At 34.1% G+C, this 22081-nt stretch overlaps 1 protein-coding gene across 1 annotated transcript in view; it reads left to right on the top strand.

Moving 5' to 3' along the window:
• The window catches only part of LOC149541327 (tyrosine decarboxylase 2-like), a 176252-nt gene that overhangs the window by 109248 nt on the left and 44923 nt on the right, over positions 1-22081 (top strand). The window contains exon 7 of the mRNA XM_089796611.1: positions 8542-8706. Within this exon, the coding sequence (XP_089652737.1) occupies positions 8542-8706 (165 nt within the window). The remainder of the gene's footprint in view (positions 1-8541; positions 8707-22081) is intronic.

Below are 22081 nucleotides of genomic sequence, written 5' to 3'. Positions count from 1 at the left end.
CCTTTTTCATGCAATGCATCCTTTACAACTACTAACATGAAATAAAAACAAAAACAACAATCTTAAAGATTGTTTCTCAATGCCTTGAATTTGACAATGATGTCATGCACTGTAGGAAGGTTAGCAATTTCTATAGTCTTTGATATGGCTTCTACTCTCACTGCATTTTCATATGCTGATTGCACAATTTTGGAATTTTCTACTGTAATAGCTAACAAGTGTTTTGTCAAGGATTTATACAAAACAAACTTGTTCATTGTGTGGGAACCAAAATCTTCAGAATCTACATCAGTATTGATCCTGATTGTATATTCTGAATTTACTCTCTCTTCTGCAATAAGATTACCAAAGTCATCAGTAACATGGCATCCCATCTGTTCTAAATCACAAGTAACACTTGTTTCAACTGCTTGACAATCTCCAAAGGCCACCTGCAACTTTGTGATCAGCTTCCGCAATGTCTCCTTGTAACCAATGAGTCCTTGAAACCTGAAGAACATTTCACATGATAGAAGAATGTCACATGAGACCATAGCATCCAGATTAAATTTTATCATTTCATCCCAATCATTAAGGATTTCCTTCAGGTTATCTACTTCTTGAGTCAAAGAAGAGATTAAGTTTCGCTCCATTTCATTCATCTCTTTGACACGTCTAAGAACTGCAAATAATTCTGTGATCGCTTAAACTCCTTCAGAAATGACTTCCTGTATCCACGACTTAGCGACCTCAATCAACTTTCTCTCCTTAGACGTTTGAGACATAACGACAACACTATGAAAAGATTGTTTCTGGATGACCTCATTCAGACGAGAGACCTCGTGTTTCAGTTGATTTTTCATTTCCCAAAGCTCATGATTGCTCTTTGATACATTAGCCAATGCATCTTGAGCATCTTGCAAACAACCCAAACGTGATTGCTTTCCAATTTCAACCTTATTAAACTTGTAGTCAGAATGAGTAAGTTCCTCGATAGGTTTATCTACCAAGGGCTCAACAACTTCAACAAATTTGGTTTTATTAGAATCAACCAAAATTTTGGAAACAATCTTGTCTTTCAAAGATTTGGATTTGATCTTCTTAACAAGAAGATTGTCTGGAGGAACAACCACTTTCCTCCTCTTCATTGTTATTTTGCTCAACCGTGCAAGGAAGCTGAAATTTTCATCCACAGAAGCAGGTACAATGGAAACCATTAACACTGATCCTGATTGTATTTCCATTGTAATAGAGGAGGATTCAGTTTGTACAGCTCAAGGCATAGGGACATGTTGAGAAGACTCCGCCATGAAAAGCTCGAATCCTTTCAAAGATGTATCAAGTTGGGAAACTTGACCACTGGTAAGAGTCGGAAAATCTTCAAACGCATTTGCTAAATGATCGTATTGTTCATGTGCAAGGTTGCGAGGAGCAACAGAGGAAATAGGAAGAGTCGTGATATTAACTTTCGAAACTAGAATGGAAGGAGTGAAAATGGTGGAGAATGAATCCACATCATCATCAACCTCATGCGAAAAAGGCTCTTCATGTGTAGAAGATGTACAAGCTTGTGTAAGCTTTGGAGGAGATATGATCGCGATTTCCTCTTCTTTATCTGAATTTCCTTTATTAGACTCTGTTTCCAATTCCTCTTCTGATTCTTTACTGACTCTTGAATTGGTTCAGGAACTTGAGATGAATTAGCTCCTTTTCTGCCCTTCAATTTGAATTTGAGGGAACCTTTAGCATCAGAAGATGAGGCACCATCTTTCCCTATGATTTCCAATTGTGACTCTCTGCCAGGAGGACCAAAATTTTCATATGCAAGCCCGTCTTAGGATTTACTCTTTTAAGGCCTTTACTTTTCAACCATTTATTGGTGTTTGCCAAGATGGATTGAAAACTATCCATGATAGACATACCTTCCTTTTATTGCCACTGAATAGGAAAATTACACTTCTTATCAAAGCCGGCTTGATGAAATTATGGATCCAGGATGTTGCCATCATCTTTAATTTGAAAATCTGAAGGAATTTTCAACATTTTAAAATCAATTATCTACTATAAGGTTAATCTGCAGTAGTCCATCTTCATGATGTCAAATTTTGTGCTCATATCAATCTAGATATCCTCGATGCGATGAACATGAGTGTAGGCTCTTTTCATTTGAGAATTCATCTCTCGTTAGTCAAAATTGTATCTGGCTTTGAACTTTTTCAAGGTGATCAATTGTAACTCTACTTCCATGTTCTTTGCTTTAGGAACTAAAATGATCGAATAATTGCCAATAGCCAACAGTTTAGCTGAGGTAATGCCAAAACCAGGCCTATGCAATGTATGCTGATCACTCTGCATGCCCATGAGCTGTCTGGCTAGCTTCATCAAGATGATTCGATCTGTAGCATACCTAGGTAAGGTATACAACTCACCTTTGAAAAATCCAATTCTCAAATATGTGAAAATGGGAAACTGAAGAAAAATACAGTCGTATTGGTTCACCTTCTCTCATGCTACATCAGATACTCTTTTGACAGATAACTACTTATTGAACAAACACCAGAAATGCTCAAAGAAGGCATCTTGGACTCTTCTATAATGGAATAATAGTAATCCCAAATAGGAACCTGAAGACTATCTCCATTGGTAGAAAGAGCAGAGAATGATCCCATGGCAGCAGTAATGTAAACAAGATAAGAATTCATGTAGAAGGGCACTGATGTTCCCACATTGCATATCTGTTGGCAGAGTGCAGTAGTGATGGGTTCTCCCCAAAAGATGTGTTCTTTATTATCCATAATTTGAAACATAAACTTAAACATCCATGGTTCAAAATCAGTAGAATCTTTAAGGCCACAAATCCCGCTGAGAAGGATGATGAGATCCTTATATTCTTGTTTGGAATTTGACCGATGAATGGTCTTTGGCCAGCTAGAGAAGTTGCTTCTCTTATTTTCTAACCAGTAAAGGTTGACATACTTTTGATAATTGTTAGCCGACTGGATGGTTCTAGCGGTATTTTCTATTCTGTAGCCGACGGTCCGGCGGTGTTTTGTATTTTGTAGCCAATGGTCCGGCGGTGTTTCGGTATTCTATAGCCGATGGTCCGGCGGTGTTTCTGTATTCTGTAGCCGACGTCGTCGGTAAATAATTTGTAGCGGATAGAATAATTGTGGCCGACGGACCACTTCGGGAAGGTTCGGCGGTAGTATTTATATCCCGTCTGGGATCTTTATAAAGCATCATTCATCTACTATTGCGAACATAATTCTGCTGTTCGTGTTCATTGTCTGTATGCGTTGATTTCTTTACTAGTACGACAAACAATAATTACCCTTTTTCTCATTCCAACATGCCAATGATGATTCTTTGGTGAAATTAACACATTTTTCTTTATGTGGAACCTTGAAATTTGATCAATGAGCTTAGCATCAAGACTAATGACAACCTTGCCATCAACATCTTTGATAATCTTCGTCTTGGGAGTAAAGCGTTGTGCACATTCAAAAATGAAGTCAGGTTCTATAGCCGCCATGGGAAACATGGATACCAGATGAATGTTGCTTCTCTTAATACACTTCATTTCATGACTAGCTGGAGCTTCAATTTTTTGAAGAAAACTAGCCACATCCACAGGACCAATCTTTGTGTCCAACACGTTATCCAAAATAAATACAACTGAAGAAGGAGCTGCATGAGCCAATTCTTTATCATATTGACATTTCATTTTTCCTTTGGATTTGGATGGCAAGGACATGTCTTGTGCTTGCCTTGCAACACAAATATCCTAAAACGCAAATACATCATTAGAAGGAATCTCCATACAAGTGAATTCTAGATCAGCAGTGAAGATTCAAAAATGGATTCGAGACTTCGTAAATCCGATAAAGTGACTTTAAGAGAAAACATATGTATATGTAGTGGAGTGTGGAAAGAAATAAACGGAAAGTGGAATGAATTGGTATGAAAGTGAAAATATGGAAGATGGAGTGAAACAAAAAGAAATGAAAATGTGTGAAGGTGGAACACATGGGAATGCGTGCAAATAAAAATTGCTGATTTCAAAAGTGACTTAGCGTTACAAGACATTATTGCATGAAAAATGATTACATGTAAGTGCAACATGTAATGGGAGATGGAAGATGAGATGAGATGCGAATGCAGGTAGAGGATGCACTTCACATGTAAGTGCAAATGGAGGATGACATGAAAAGTATGTAAAGATGAGGAAACATGTATTTGCTCATGGAGGCGCAAATGCATATGGAGGGATGGAAATGGAAAATGAGAGTAAGATAATGAGTTTTATAATCACTTTTGGTGAAAAGAGGAAGTCAAAGTACATGGGAGATGAAAATGACATCTTTTTGGCTTTTCAAAAAAAGTGACTTTTAATCAAAATTGGACCTTTTGGATGTTATTACACGTAAGGCATTTCATGTAATTGTGTCATGCAAATGAATGTGGCAAGTGAGATGGGTGAAAATGGAAGCAGAAAATGGGATTACATACATATAAGGATGACGAATGAGATGAAAAACAAGTAATCACATTTGTCAGATGGAAAGTGAAATGAGTGGAAATGGAAACAAAATGTGGAATGTGATGATACTTTCGCATGTAATGAAGCAAAAACAAGTTCTTGGGAAAAAACTTGCAATTTCTCCAAGTGGAGAAAAATCGGCGAGCAAGCACAAAACGCAAAACACAAAAGAAACAATGTACCTATGGAAAGTGACTCAAACATACCAAGATGCAATGCACGTCAACACTCAAATTCGAAATTGGGACTTGGAAAAGAACCAAAAATATGAAAATGAACAAAAACTTCATTTTTAAAGGAAAAATGCACTTTCCATGGAAAAGATTTTAACAAATGGCAATCATCAAGTAATTTCATGCATAAAATAAGCTAGATAAGCATGAATTTAAAACAAGAAAGAAAGAGTTCACTTACATATACCAAAAATGAAGGGAAAAGATGCTCCAATGTTTGAAAAATTCTTCCAAAACACTTAGACGTTTTCCAACTTAACAAATTCGAATGGGAGAGGGCAGAAAACAAGGAGAAGTTGTTAGGAGATGCCAAAACATGCCCTATTCATGCTCCATAATCCAACGTTTTTGGGTGTTCATGCTTGTGGGACGTTTTTGGCAAAAATGTTTTTCTTCATGATGCAAGATCAAAACATTTTGATCATTAATCACAAAAAAATGAACCACAATGCAATGTAACCTCCAAAATATGCCAAATTGATTTACTTGGGAGGAAAAACATGCATTAAAAATGAATTTATTTGCTGATTTCTGCAAGAACGTGCCATAGAATAAAGCTTTCAAAAATGTTTTTGAGCTTAACAGTTCCGTTTTAGAAGCAAGAGAAATCATTGCCAACCAAAAATGCTTTCAATGGAACAAATTTCATGTAAATCCATTGAGAAAATCTCAAGTTATGATCAAAATTGGGTTTTTGGAAGGCAAGAGCATGTTCTTCTTCAAAAACGGACTTTTGGAGGATCAATGCATATATTCCAAAATTGGACATTTTTGGGTCACTTACACATTTTAAAACATGCATCTCTCCAAAATCGCACTTTTAGGGTGCCATTACATGTTTTAATATGTGCTCATAGGAAAAAACAGACCTTTTGGGGAAGGAAGCATATTTTAAAATGCAACTCACCTTTTAGATGTCTAAGCATGAAAACTTCACTTTTGATGCAATAGCGTCAAAAAGGTCCACTTATGATAAACTTTTGATGTAATGACATCAAAAAAGTCCCCCAAAGTAAACTTTATATGTAGTGACATGTAAAATGTCCACTTTTGATGGATTTTACATGTTATTGCATATAAAATGTCCACTTATGAAGAATTTAAGCCATTTAAAATTATAAGAATGTTACAAAATGGGTCATAAACAATATTTGTTTATCATATTTTGAAATATAACATATAAACATTATTTTAAAATAACATTTAAATAAACATTTGATTTTTAAAACCAAAAATTAAATTGAAACTATATAGTTATATAGTTACTTTGAGTGAAAAAAATATAAAAATAACTCAACTTAAAATTATAACATAAAGTGCACTATAGTCACATTAAGTTAAAAATTTAAAGTTAAAGTAACTTAAAAACATAACAAATAATGAATATAAGTTATATTTATCAAAAAGTGAAAGTCAACTCGAAAATATAACATCATATTTTTAATTCGTGCTGTTGCACTCAAAAGGTCCACTTTTGAAGCACTAAAATGGATATATCTTATGACTAACAACTTTGATTGACCTCTAAGTTAGACCAAATCGAAGGAAAAAAATGAAAGGCATGACATGAGCAAAACCAAAAGACTAAAAACTAACAAACTCAAACTCAAAAGCAAAGAACGGACGATGAAGGCTTCAAAAATCAAGTAAAGGCTCGACATAAAGCAAAATGAAAAAGACTTGATGAAGGCCTTAATTAAAATAATTTGATATATGAATTGAAATTGATCGATCAATCAACATTAAACAACTGAATATCAAATTTAAGCTTAAAGACTAGCTTGAAAAGTTTCGTACTATTACCAACATTTTGTGATGACAAAATGCAGGACAACAATGTATATAAAAGAGATATATGTATGGGGGAGTAGTTTAGTAGTATGCAGATACCTGTAGAGATAAGCAAAAATAATATCTTTACAAAAGCAATTTTAAACAATCAGAAAAACAGAGTATGTTACCATGCCAAAACAGTTGGAAGTCAAAATGGAGTTGAAGGCACAAAATGATGATAAAGGAAGTTTTGACTTATAGTTTTGAATGATCAGATTTTTTTGTTTTGATAAGTGTTTTTATCACTAATGTCAAAGGGGGAGATTGTTGACATTAAGGTCAACTTGTCTATTAGTGACTCAACATTTAGTCAATTGGTTACATTGCTACCAAGCTCTAGAGTTGCTACCAAGCTTATTATTTAGTTTGCAGTGTTAACCAAGTGATTTAGTTGTTCCTGATCCAAGTAGTCAGAATACAGTGTCTACCGAGCACCTGAATCAGTTTACAGTGTTTCCCAAGCTTCACAGTGCTTACCGAGCTTTAGAGACAAAGTTTAGTGCAAACCGAGTATAGCAGAGGCTACCAAGCTATTCAGTGGAAGTGAAGAAGATTGTAGTGTTAACCATGCTCTATAGTGTTAACTAAGTTCTGTAGTGTTTACTGAGCTCATAGTGTTAACAATGAGAATCTAGTGTTGACCGAGTCATGCAGTGTCAACCAAGTGATTCAGTAACTATCGAGTTTCACAGTGTTCATCGAGTCACACAGTGTTGACCGTGTTCGAGCCACTTGGAAGTGATTAGTATGGACCGAGTTTCAAGTTCAACTGAGTGCCAAAGTTTGCTGAGTATTGACAATGTTTGTCATGTATTAGAACATCACCGAGTTTGTCTTCAGAACCCAAGTTACAGTAGTTGAGCCAACTTTGTGAATTATAATGAAATTGTTATTGTAGCTGACTCTAGTAAGTTGTGATTTAGATTGGTATATATGTAATGCATTGTATCATTTCCAAAGAAGAATGTGGAAAATTATATGATGAGCAAGTGTGTGAATTGAAGAAGGCTACAAGTAGTACAAGGGACAACAGACATTTATCTATCACAGTCAGGTGATCGTTGTAATTCAAGGAATCTCATTTAGCAAATCAGAGTTGTAGATCATAGATTAGCCATTGGTTCATCCTAAAGTGCATTAGTCAAATCCTTTAACAGGGTAGACTTAACAGTCATTTACTAAATCTCTTAATCGAGTACATACTTCATTGTATGTTTGTAAATCCTCTAACAAGGTGGACTTCACAATCCTTATTGCTCCTAAGAGGGCAGATCACCAGAAGTGCTCAATTACAAGCCTTAACATGTTAATTTTATACTGCAGTACTAGAGCTTGTGGATATCATCCCCACCCTAGTTTTACTTTCTAATTGGAAAGTTTCTGGGTCACCATATCTTGTGTCAAAGTCTTATGAATGTTTTATTGATTTCATTCTTTCATGCATGCAACTAGATCAGAATATTCTATGAAGGATTAATTGGTGAAGTAAGATAAAGTTTTATTGGTTCTTGAATACATTTTTGTGAAGACTGAGTGATATACAGTGTATATATATTAATATATTCAGTCTGATTTAATCAGAACTGAATTATATATCAGATCTACTGATAATAAGTATTAATTTCTAATCTTTATCAGGGATCCATATACACTTACATTTAGGAACTGGCAAAAGAGACTTTAGGTCAAGGGAGCTTGAGAGATCATCCAATCAACCCTCACCTCCCAACACTAGTTTGAAATATTTGATATTATTATCTCATATAACCTCAAAAAAAGTTAAAAATATTAAAAGTTTGTTCCTTGATAATGATATCATTTTAAAAATTAATTTAGTTGAAATTTTTTATTTGTATATACTAGACAGAGAAACTAAGGTATAAGGATACATCAATTTTTTCTAATGTTTTGATATTATGTTATAATTTAATTTTTTTATTCATATTTCTGTGATAGGAACATGACATATGGCTCCATGTTGATGCTGCTTATGCTGGCAGTGCTTGCATATGCCCTGAATATCAACATTATCTTGATGGGTTGGAGGATGCAGATTCTTTTAATACGAATCCCCATAAATGGCTTCTCACCAATTTTGATTGCTCAGCTCTTTGGGTTAAGGTAATGGTTATTATTTTTGATGTGTTCTGAGATAGTTACAGGATTTGAAGTGTCATAATATTTCATAAATAAGTAACTTCTATATATATATAATTTTTTCTTTTAAATTATTTTTTAACTTTTACATCACTTCACTTAGCTGATGTTTTAAAGATTCTTTATAAGCATTAAAGACTGCTATGAAGACTTGTTCCTTGCACTTCATCTCTGGACCTTTACTGATCTTTGTTGCAATCATGCACCCAACTAACCAAAAACAACACACACACTTTTAGACAAGGATTCGTTGGGGTTAAGAATTTGAGCTAAAAAGAGGGTATTTTCTTTTGCATATAGTTCTATGAAGAAGTCCTTGTCAATGCATGAATTTCTGCTTTGAAATTTGTATACTTTGTTGTAGTGTAGATTTGGAAAATGTGGAGTGTTAGTCCCAAAAAGTTGTTCATCACATCATGGACTCTTGGTAGAGTAATGTAACTAAAACACTGTGTTATCTCTAGACAAATCTTCTCATTCACTGAAATTTTCTAGGTTGTGGAGATAGCTAACTAATAATGGATAGATAGGAATGGCTAGGGATGTCTGGGATGACTAAAGGTTTCCTAGATATATCTCAACCATCCTAAGGGTAGCTTCCATCCCCTATGACACAACTCTCTAAAAGATTGAGTTGTTGAATTAGGTACAGGTATGAGTATGGATATTCAAGTACAATATGCTAGTAAAATACATTTTTTGAGACAACCTGTAATATGTTTGGGATGTCTTTACAAAAAAGAAAATATAATATATAAGTTTTGTATATTATTACTTTCAATAGGTAGGTACTGCCATGGGGACAAATCCCTTTATATGAACATAAAACTTACTGCAGCAGTTCATTCATTACATACTTCATTCCCTCCGTACAGTCTTATAGCCTCTCAATTTGTGAAGGGGAGAAGAAATCTGCATACATCCCAATCTATCCTTTTGAAATTTTCAAGGCTAGGATCTGTTTTAAGTGATTTCCCATCACTTTTGCCAATTTTCATATTGTGTTACATAGAACATTTGGTATATACTGCACACTTCTTAGAAATCGCTATGTTATTGATATATCTTGCACACTTCTTCACCCTAAAATCCTTCATCACACTCTTCTGATGTGTGTTTTGTGACACTTTCCAACAAACAACAAAATACCAAGTATTCAATCCTCTCTTGAACAAGGAAACCTCAAATGCTAAACAATGTGATCAATTAAGGCAACCTCAAGTTTTACAATGCGAACATGTGATTAAATAATGGATACACTCAATGAATGATGTGATTTATTGTTTTAAAAAAGGGACTTACACAATCGTTCTTAGAATTTATCAACTCTTTCCCCTTAAACAACAAATAATCTTGAAATAAGGCTCTCCAACTAATCCTAAGAATGCTTTTTTAAGAGAAAAACTAAAATGCAAAATTATAGATTTAGGGATCTAATCTACTTTTGACAATGTAAGAAACTATTACCGACTTAGTAAAACCAAACCATATTTTTCTTTTTTATGAAGAAACTATTAGAAGATTGTAATGTTTCTTTAGTGATCATCTTTGTTAATCTATATAAAGAGCTCCTATCCCTCTTGTTATATATGTTAATGTTTGGTAGCTTCTATCGGATAACCCTATGGATATACATGTAATTATATATGAGATATAATTCTATGTATATAAACTTATTATATGTGAGAAATACATATATATATATATATAGATATTTGTATATAACAATAATTAAGTTTATATAAATTAATTATTTGATTATGCTCAATATACATGAGAGGATGTTGCATATGGAAAACATATACCTCCATAGGCAATGCCATTACATTTGCAGTGGATCTAAGAAACACCAACATGGTATTTGAGTAGGTTAAAATGTACCAAATTTATATTCTCTCTTCATTCAATCTATTATGAAATAAACGTCCAAGCTTAGACCACCTTCACGAGGCTTGAAGATGTAAAATTTTCTAGGGTTAGAGTTACAGGGAAACATCCAGTTTTAGGTAGGGGAAATAATTTACCGTGACAATATTTCGAAATGAAATTTTGAGTGCCAGAGATTTGGAAAATAGTTTAGTGTTTGAAAGCATAATTTGCAGGGTTAGTATTCTAACTAATAAATTGTAGAGCTAACTTAATATATTTTGTTGGGGCTCGGATTAGCAATAATCCTTTGCACCCATGTCGAGCTCTCAAGAAGAAACCGGCAATGGCATCCAATAGCCGGAAAATTGGGTGCAAGAGGAATTCATACAGTTTTTCGAGTGTAAAGGTCATACATTTTGAGAATCAAGCCCCGTGGTTCCATTGGATGATCCCACTCTTCTTTTCCCTGTATATGGTCTTTGATTCGATTTGGAGATAAAACCACTGCAAATGTCAAACTCTAGTTGACAGGCCCAAACGATGAGAAATACGAAAGAAATCCAATTTATCTCCATTCTGATATTCTCAATAATTCCAAATATTTCAAAGAAAAGTTGTCCGAGCTCTGGTCATTTGTTAAACCAAAGGAGATCAGAGTAATTACTTCGTAGCATAACTTGGATGACTATTTGAAATGCATTTACCTCATGTATTTCGAGCTAGTGCATTTCTCTAATATCAACGAATGCCTCCTTATGGCAATAATGAAGAATTAATGATGTTGAACACATGATCAGTTGGGATACAATAGAGTGAGTAGGAAAATTAAAATAGAAAAGACATCTCATTGATCACCATAAAAGTTAAGATGAGCGTATCATGAAGGTATGTAGAAACATATTATTGTTTATAATTAATTAATATAATATTATTTTTGTTAAGAATATAAAATAAAGTGAAAATCATCATATAATGATGCAAAAAGAATATCATTTTAAACGATAGACTAATTATATTGTTGGAAGAAAAGAAATAATATTTATTACAATATTGATATCAAATAGAATGAAAGATTATTGTTTTCAAATTGCTCCTATTTTTTTAATATCATAAGGGTATTGTAGACCCTTTGTAAGGTATGTATGATAAATTCTCTATTAACAAAGATGTTTGTTTAATATGTATTAAAAATTTTTGGTCACTTTAGATCATATGTGGCATTAATAATGAAATAATATGTTTAAAATATCAATTTAATATTTATATAGAAGTTTGAATATATGCATATATGTTCAAAATGAATTTTATTTACAAAAGCTATTTCCCTTGATCTTTTCCTCTAAGAATGTTATTGCAAAAAAAAGAGGGAGATTGTCACAATCAACAGGATTGTGACCATGTGACATTTGTATGGGCCTATCCCTTGTGTATATCATGAGGAAGTGATGACTTCCAAATGATCATCACTTGTATTTGGGAGAAGTTGTTGTAAGGTGACGATCTTACAATCGAATTGTATTATGAGATCTAATAAATTGAGTAAATGGTGAATGTTTTGTATCTCAACATTCTGGGAGGCCATTACTCTTAGAGTACTTGGTGAATATCATTGATATTCTGGGAGGCCAATACTCTTGATATCAAATGTGATATTTAAACATTTTGAGTGAGTGGTGAATATCTTTGATATTTTAGGAAGCCAATACTCTTGATATCAAAAATGATATCTAAACATTTTGAGTAAGTGGTGAATATCATTATTATTCTAGGAGGCCAATACTCTTGATATCAAATGTGATATCAAACCTTATTTTTGAGTACTTGATGAATATCAGATGTCGATATTCTGGGAGATCAAGACTCTTGATATCAAATGTGATATCTACCCTAGTTTGAGTAATTGATAAATATCATATGTTGATATTCTGGAGATCAATACTCTTGATATCATATGCGATATTAAATTGTGGAAAACTTCTGAGATATCCTTAAATTCCTAATATTACCATTGGTGTAATATTTGTCGTGTTTATCCTCCCTTGCTAAGAGGGAGTGTTAATGTTTGGTAGCTTCTGTCGGATAACTCTATGGATATACATGTAATTATATATGAGATATAATTCTATGCATATAAACTTATTATATGTGAGAAATATATATATACATATATATATATATATATAACAATAATTAAGTTTATATAAATTAATTATTTGATTATTGAATAGACATGTCTATTCAATAACCTATGCTCAATATACATGAGAGGATGTTGCATATGGAAAATATATAACTCCATAGGCAATGCCATTACATTTGCAGCAGATCCGAGAAACATCAACAATATATAACATTGATTTATCATAACATGGTATTAGCATGGGTTAATGAGATTTCATAAAATTTGACAAAAAAATAAAAGAAAAATTCGAGCCTCTTGATTTGACTTTTTTTTTCAATTTTTAAAAATAAAAGTTGTTGGAAGTATTTAATGAAAACTTTGCAGTTTATTTTAGAAGATTTTTTGCTGAAAATCGCAAGCCTTATCAAGGGTTTTGATTGCGCAATTTCTTGGTATGAGCAAAGATCTCTAATTTTTTAACGTTGCATGTACTTACACGTGAGATGCATGTTCGTGCATTATGTGAGTTGCATGTTGCTTGTATATGTATACCATGCAAAGTCTTGTGTTTTGCTGCATGAAGGTTTCTCTGATGGGTTATCATAATTTTTGCCCTACAAATTTTTTTGATGTTTCATCATAATTTTTTCCTTAATTTTTTTATGGGTTTTCATACCTTTTTTTACCCTTCAATGTTTTTCTATTGGCTTCCCATAAGTTTTTTGCCTTATAAAAATTTACAGAGTGTTGGGTTGATATTTTGCAACCGATAGTTTTGGCTAAAATCCGGTCACAAAATAGGTCAACCAGCCATAGTGTGTGAGACAGAGTCTCTCCTATCTTATAGAGAAGACTCCCCCTTCTCACCATTCCTTTGATCAACTCAAGGTAAGCAAAAAGTTGAGAGATTTTGAAAGGGTATTCCAATGTTCTTTTCTCTAAACTTTCAGAAAAGAATTCACTTACTCATGGAGCGAGTAATGGGCAAGATGAAATCTCAAACTACACTTCTATCTAAAGTTGTGAACGATGATACCGATAAACCAACACTAACTCAAAGGCTAGCTGAAAGTGTACCAATTTGGCTCTAAGTTCAGTCTTAATCTATGTTATAAGAATAAAGTTTACTATTGGGGCACAAAGAATTCTAATTATTTTTGTGAATTAAGAAAGAGATACAAGCTAGAGTCAAAGATCCTAGTCTATATATATCCACAACCACTCCTAGTCAAAGCTTTGGTCTTGATTGCTTCCTAACTCTTTATACTTATCAAGAACGAAAAAACACATAAATCAAAGATAACAAATGCAAATCACAATCAAAGCTTCTAACTTCCACTAGTCACAATTGTACTCAATCAAAGTTCAACTTAAGTTGTTTATTTGTATTCACTTTTCTTTCAAAATAGTACTACACAATCAAAGTTATGCTTGCACAATTTCTTTAGAGCTCTCTTGCATACAATAAAAGATGATTTTAAATATGATAGAGCACTCCTTTATATAGGCAAAGGAGTTGAGAAATAGGAGGAAAAAGTGGGAGCAACTCAACCAACTTTGACCCGTTCTAAGTAAGGAGAGAAATTATTGGATTATATGTCATAAGAACATACAAATTGTATTACATGTTGAATTTCAGAGGATCGCTGCAAATGTACTAAGCACTGCCATGTATGTGGTATGTGTTTTCCAAATGACAACGATATATTATTTACATTGAGAATAAGCCATAAGAGACATGTCCCTTCAGGGGACATGTCTATTTGTTAATCTTATAATTAATATAATAACAAATTTAATTTGTCTCTCTCTCTCACACACACACACATATATGTACATAAATTATTATTATATTAATATTTCTCATATAACAATAAACATATATCTTAAATATAATGAGCACATATATATAAATTATATCTCATATATAATTATATATAACTTTATCCAACATAAACTATCAAATATCAACGCTCCCTCTTGGCTAGGGAGGATAAACACAAGACAGATATTACACCATTGGGAATATTAGGAATGAGAAACATTTAAGGATATCTTTGATCCAAAGATATCTGGCATTTTGATATCTCGTTTGATAATATGGGTATTACCTTCAGAGCATATGATATTCACCGAATAGTCTGAGTAATGGCCTTTAGAAATCAACACTTGATACTCACCATTTACTCAATAAGGTAATGGTTTGCAGATCAACATATGATATTCACCATTTTGATATCACATTTGAGTATTGGTCTACAAAATATCAACATATAACATTCACCAAATACTCTTTGAGGAATGGTCTCCTAGAACATCAAGACGTGTGATATTCACCAAGTACTCTATGAATAGGGCCTTCTAAAACATCAAGACACATGATATTCACCAAGTACTCTATGAATAAGGCCTTGTAGAACATCAAGACGCGTGATATTCACCAAGTACTCTGTGTAATAGCCTTCCAAAATATCAATAATATTCACCATATACTCAAAAAAATGTTTATAAGGTATGTGTATACGCATTCTCATAATGCTTACCATATAAAGTCCACCATGCATGGTATAATCTAACATGATCTGCATAGACATCGTAAGATATCCATCATAATAGAAAATTAAGTTATTGTAAGATCGTCGCCTTTCAATAACTTCTGCAAAATACAAGTGACATCATTTGGAAGTCATCACTTCCTCATGATGTACACAGGGGGCAGGCCCATTAAAATCACATAGTCACGAGGCATATAAATGAGTCACAATGCTCTTGTCTACTATAATTTACTGATCGCTGAAGAATCCATCTCAACGTGGTTTACTCCCTCTGAATCAATATGATCAAAGATCACCTAAGGTTGACTGAATCATATCCCCTAATTGCTCCCTCTCTTTCAAGGTTGCCTTATAATGAAATGTCAAGCTCCCTCTAAATCTCAATCTCCCTCCTTTTCCTTTAAGAACATTCTCGAGAAAAATAGCTCTTGTAGTGCATATTGAAATAATAAGACTAATATAATATTTAAATAAAATAAAAACCATTCCCATAAAATATAGATAAAAAATCTAATTTAAATATATACTTTGAACATATGTGCACATATATATATTCAGTCTTCTAAGTATATATCTTTAATCTATATTTTAACACATTATTTTCTATGGTGACCGATTTCCCAATCTATAATCACCTATATTCATAAGAAATTGTTTAGAAAATATATTTACTTTATATACATATATAATTCACCATATATATATATATAAACATTTACATCTATATGTATAAATGAATCAATTATATTTATATATAAAAAAGTATCTATAAAATAAATTCATAAACTTACCTCTTATATCCTTCAATGTGAATTTTACCATAAATTCATAAAAATGAAATAAATTCTTAACCGTACCTCTTATATCCTGCTAGGTTAAATTTACCTCAATTTCTTCTATTTGATATCAATAGTGGGTCCTCACCTTTGGGCTTCTTCAACATCGATATCTTTGTGGTTATTAGACTCCTTATGAAGCTTCAAATTTGTTTTTTTTTTTTTACCGTATGAAATATTCAATAATGATCCCCTACTCTAATACTGATTTAATATTTCCATATATACTTGTTCTCACCAAGACATGCCTATCCTTTGTATGATGATTGTACTATTAGTCACTGCATGTTTGATGTCACCACCTTCTAAGGGAATTTGATATTCATGATTTTCAATATTTTTTTCTTTTTAATTTAGCTCTTGCAGATTATTTAATGCCCAACTAGCTTAGTCCATACCAGTGATTTGATCCTAGTATTGTTTAGTGTAATATTGTGTCTAGCCAAACTTTCTCGATGACCTGTGATGATCCATTCGTCTTGTGTGCTTGATAGTAGTTACTTGTTGGTCCTATGTGCTTGATGGCCAGCTACCCGTTGGTCTCGTGTGCCTGATGGCCAGCTACCCATTGGTTTCGTGTGCCTGATGGCCAGTTATCCATTGGTCCCGTGTGCCTAATGGCCAGTTACCCGTTGGTCTCGTGTGCCTGATGGGTAGTTACCCGTTGGTCCTGTGTGCCTGATGATCAGGTACCCGTTGGTCTCATGTGCCTGATGGCCAGCTACTAGTTGGTCATATAGTATAGCTGGATGGAGTGAACAGTGATGTATAGACTGTTTGGGGTGGGTCATAGGGTAGCTTGGAATGGAGTACAAACGGTGGTGTTGATTGGTCGTATGGTAGCCTGGAGAGGCATACGGGTATGGTGATGTTGCAGTACAAACAAAGATGGTCGTACGATATGGTAATGCTGCAGCACAGATAGATGCACTACGTGTTGTGCCAAACCAAGGGTAGCGGATGGTGTATAGATAGAGGAGGAATGCTAAGTCATGCAACCAAAAATTTATAGATCCGAATTCATCAATAAACCAAACAAGAATGAAGATTGAACACAAATATCCTTCAATTAATATTTGCAATAAGATGGTCCTCCGATTTGCCAGATCCGAGTGAAGTATTACATGCACGGGAATAGTGTAAGGGTTGAATCCCACTGAAACCGAACAAGCTAAGTAGGGAAGATCTTTCACTTCCAAAATGGTGAACAATAGAGAATCCCAACGAGAATTCACAATACAAAAGAAATAATCCAAATCATATACCTACGACTACCTACAAGCCGTGCTTAAATACCCGTCGGAAAAAACCTTTCCGAGGGTGTACAAAGATAGCCGATGGCAACACTTACCAATGGAAACTAAAATAAAAATAGGTTCGAGATATATATTAAATCAATTGGAACCACAAATACAAATATTAACTTGTACCCCATATTTATTAATTAAAGTAGTTAATTAAAGGTCCTTTTATTATATTATTTAAATTCTGGGACTAGTTAATTAATTAAATAAATTTAATTATTACATTAAAAATTGGGGACATCACATGACCAATGTTGATGTTGTGGCTATGACCAATGTTCCTGTTGTGGCTATGAACTGGCAACAAACAATTTTAAATAAAAGAATGGTTATCGTAAACCTTTGAATGCCCATTTCAAATAGGACAAAATTCATAACTGTTGCATTCCTCATGTGTTGTCAGATGACTCTTGGTATCAATCCCCCTTGGTATTGTTCAATCCAGGTTGAATAGAAATGAATGAACTACTTGTGTTTCATGTCGATATTATATTTTATTATTTTCATTTCCCAAATAAATAGGCAATGAAATATTTACAGTCATATTGTGGCAGGTTTTGCAATATGGACCTCTTGTTTTCGTCCTATGTCCTATGTATGCTACGTGGATGCCACATGAAGGGTTTGAGATTATTCATTATCCAATGTAATTATGCACTGTATTACTCCATTGTGGTTCATATATGTCAACGGTGAATTAAGATCCCTTAATAACTTACAATCAATCTTGATCCTTGTACGTGGAGTATGTTCTCCTTTTCAACATGCGCCCTTCTCATCTTTGATCTGTTGTAATTGCTTATGTCTTCATTGTCCTTTAAGGAATGTGCCTAGCAGGGTGGACTCACTTCTCTATGTTTCCTTCTAACCTCCCAGTCATTCCTTGATTGGATTGTTAATTTGTATTAGTTATCAATGCATTGTAAAGGGCCTTTTAATATATTCCTCTTTTCTCTATGTTCATTCCCTGATCGATGTTGCCAGTTCAATGTTGATATTTGCTCATTAACCATACATTGGACCTTGCGTTCTCTGCTACATTTACCTTTGTTATCGTTTTCCTTGAATTATTGTTTGTCCGACTTGTCGTGCACTTTGTCAGACTTGGGGTTTTCTTTAAATGACACCGGTAATTTGATCTTTTCTTTCTTGGATATACATTAATATGTATTGTCCAATCTTTGTCTTGTTTTTCATATGTTTTATGGTGGTATATTTCCCGCTTTTCTCCATGGTTCACTAATGCATTTGCAGCCTGCTTTGATACCATGTTGAATTTTGGAGGATCGTTGCAAATGTACTAAACACTGCCATGTATTAGGTATGTGTTTTTGAAATGACAATGATATATTATTTATATTGAGAATATACCATGAAGAGACATGTCTATTCCTTAATATTATAATAAATATAATAACAAATTTAATCTCTCTCTCTCTCTCTCTCACACACACACACACACGTATATATCATTATTATATTAATTTTTCTTATATACCAATAAACACATATCTCAAATATAATGAACACATATATAAATTATATCTCATATATACTTATATATAACTTTATCCAATAGAAACTATCAAACATCAACACATGCAATTACACAATTTCATGCAATACATCCTCTCTAACTACAGGGATGAAAAGAGAGAAGACGATGGAAATAGAGGGAATAATCCTAAGGATTATTCTAGAGTTCCTTGTATCTAGTAGTGCAGTCACGCATTGTAGGAAGATCTAAGATCTCCATTGATTTCGATATGGCCTCAATCCTGAATGTATTGGTGTATGTTGATCTTACAATCTTGTAGTTTGCTGCAATTGAATCCTGTAGATGCTTTTCCACTATTTTATATGCTGCAAATCTATTCATTTTATGTGACTTAAATTCCTTAGAATCAAGTTCAACATTGATTCTGTTTGCGTATTTTGAAGTCATTTCTTTTGCTGATACCAAATTATCATGTTTCAATGATAACAACACATCCTATTTGTTCCAAATTACATATAAGATCTATCTCAAATGTCTAACAGTCTTCCAAGGTTGTCTGCAATTTGGTCAATAGTTTTCCCTAGTGTCCCTTCCTTTTGTCTCATGAGACCCTGGCATATGTAAAACATCTTTGAAGATGGAATGACTTCACATGCCACCATGCTATCTAAATCAATATTAGCTATTTCCTCCCAATCTACCAAAAGTCCTTTTAGAGTGTTGGCTTCTTGATTCGTATAGATAATCAAGTTGTGTATAGTTTCTTCAATCTCTCTAATGTGTTCAAGAACTTTGACGACATCTTTGATGGCCTGCACTGTTTCTAAGACACCTTCTCCAAACCAAGTTTTGGCTGCTCCAATCGGTTTTTTCTCCTTAGTCGTATGAGAAGTGGTAATCACAAGTTGTGATGACTCCTGTCAGATAACCTCATTTAGGTGAGTAACTTCTTCCTTAAACTGATTTTTCTTTTCCCAAAGCTCATGATTGCTTCTAGACACGTTAGCAAGCGCATCTTGCAAACATCCCAGCCATGTTTGTTTACCAAGATCAATCCTAGTGATCTTATAATCTGAACAATTAAGTACCTCGGCTAATTTATCCACTAAGGGTTCTGCAACTTCAACATATTTGGTTTTCTCAGACCCAACCACAATTCTTGAAACAATCTTGTCTTTTAAAGATTTGTATTTGGAATTCTTGACAGGAAGATTGTCTGGAGGCAACACTACTTTCCTCCTCTTCATAGTAATCTTTCCCAACCATGCAGGAAAACTGAAACTATCATCAGCTGAAACTGAAACAGTGGATATGGTAGACATTGATCCTGATTGTATTACAATTGTAACTGTGCATGCCTTAGTCTATACAACTGAAGCCATAGGTGCTTGTTGAGATGATTCCATCGTGAACATTTCAAAACTAGTAATTGAAGTGTTAAATTGGGAAACTTGTCCTTCTATGAGGGTTGGGATCCTCAAAAACATCTCCCAAGTGTTCACACTGTTCTTCCATGAGAATGGGAGGAGCTGCGGAAGAGATAGGAAAAGATGACATGTTCACTTCTACGGTAGATGTAAAGATAGTGGAGAATGAATCCACATTGTTGTCTACATTATCCAAAAGGGTATCCTCCTGAATAGGCGGTTTTTGAGCATTTTGCGACCTTGGAGGAGAAATTATCATGATTTCTCCTTCTTTCTCTTCATCAGATGCAGTTTCTTCTTCAAGTTCTTCCTGAATTGGTGCTTGAGAGGGCTCCAAAGATGACTTCGACCCTTTTCTACCTTTGAGCTTAATCTTGAGAGATTTCTCAGGTGTTGAAGAAGAAGCACTGTCTTGGCTTATAATCTCCATCTTAGATGTCCTTCCAACCGGTCCAGAACTGTTGCAATCTAACCTGAGCTTAGGATATACCCTGCTGAGACAGTTGATCTTTAGCCACTTGTTGGTATTCATCAAGATGGACTGGAATCTATCAATCATTGTCTAGTCTCCTCCAGCAATTCCACGGTACTCCTCAGTCTACTAGGTGAGTGCACTCCCTCCGTCTGTGCCTCTTCACCCCTTTGAAGCCCTTCGGCAATCTGCTGAAGCCTCTGCCTACTGTGCTAAAATTAAAACTTCTTGTGTTGTACGTATTTCATCTTTGTCTTTTACCTTATTCCTATCTTTGTTAAGAAAATTCAACATTAATCTTCATCACATTCCTTAATTCTAGGTTCGTCTGGCAATGATGCCAAATGTTTACCATACAGGGTAAAGAAACTTAACACATATAGTATAGCACGATACAACACAGAACAAATACTTTATTCATATATGCACTCAATGCTTACAATCTGAATACAACGATTACAATGATGATTCCAAAGTCCATCTCGGATGGTGTACATATACCTTTCCGAAGGGGTGACTCAAGCGTCACGCACCCGTTCGGATACTATTCTACCCGTCGGCTACACTATACATTTTACCGACAACAACAGAAGTGGCCTAACCCTACCGAAGGGCATTTGAATGCAGCTTCAATTTTCTTGCCACTTGAGACTTGGTGTAGAATCCACAACTATCTTAGCAAACCAACCTATAGACATCTTCGCCTATCAAGGCGACCTTCCTAGCTAGACATTACCCTATTGGTTCCAGTGATTGATAGTCAATACCCATAGTATAGTACCAACTTGACCAAGGTACAAACATATTTCTTTGTATCATCAATGTCACCTCCAAACTTGTTAAGAGTCAAAAAGACATCTTTGACTTAGGCTTCAATAAACCCCATTGAAGTCATCATCCTTAGGCAGCCATGTTTTCCCATAGTCTTGGCCATAAACCTAGTAGGTTGACCAAATCTGTTTTGATGAATGAAGTGACAAGTAATCAGATTGGTGGTTTACTGTCCCAAACATTTACAAACCTAAAGATCTCACTCAATCAGATAAGTCTTAAGGGTAGGAGTGGAATAGGACTGCATGGAACTTGATCAGACAGCACTATTATAAAAATATGACCAGATTCATATAAAGGAGATTTATATACAAGCACGACCTCAAGAAATGTTTGACTGTCATGTCATGGTTCTAAGGAAAATTAGGTTCTTCTCCAATGCATATTATTCTATTACTTATGATTAGATGATAGATTCACTTTTT

The sequence above is a fragment of the Cupressus sempervirens genome, chromosome 8 (assembly GCF_028749045.1).
Source record: "Cupressus sempervirens isolate cs-2001-9-10 chromosome 8, ASM2874904v1, whole genome shotgun sequence".
Taxonomy (NCBI): domain Eukaryota; kingdom Viridiplantae; phylum Streptophyta; class Pinopsida; order Cupressales; family Cupressaceae; genus Cupressus; species Cupressus sempervirens.
Note: the sequence above shows the minus strand (reverse complement) of the source record. Positions and strands in the feature narration are given on the sequence as shown.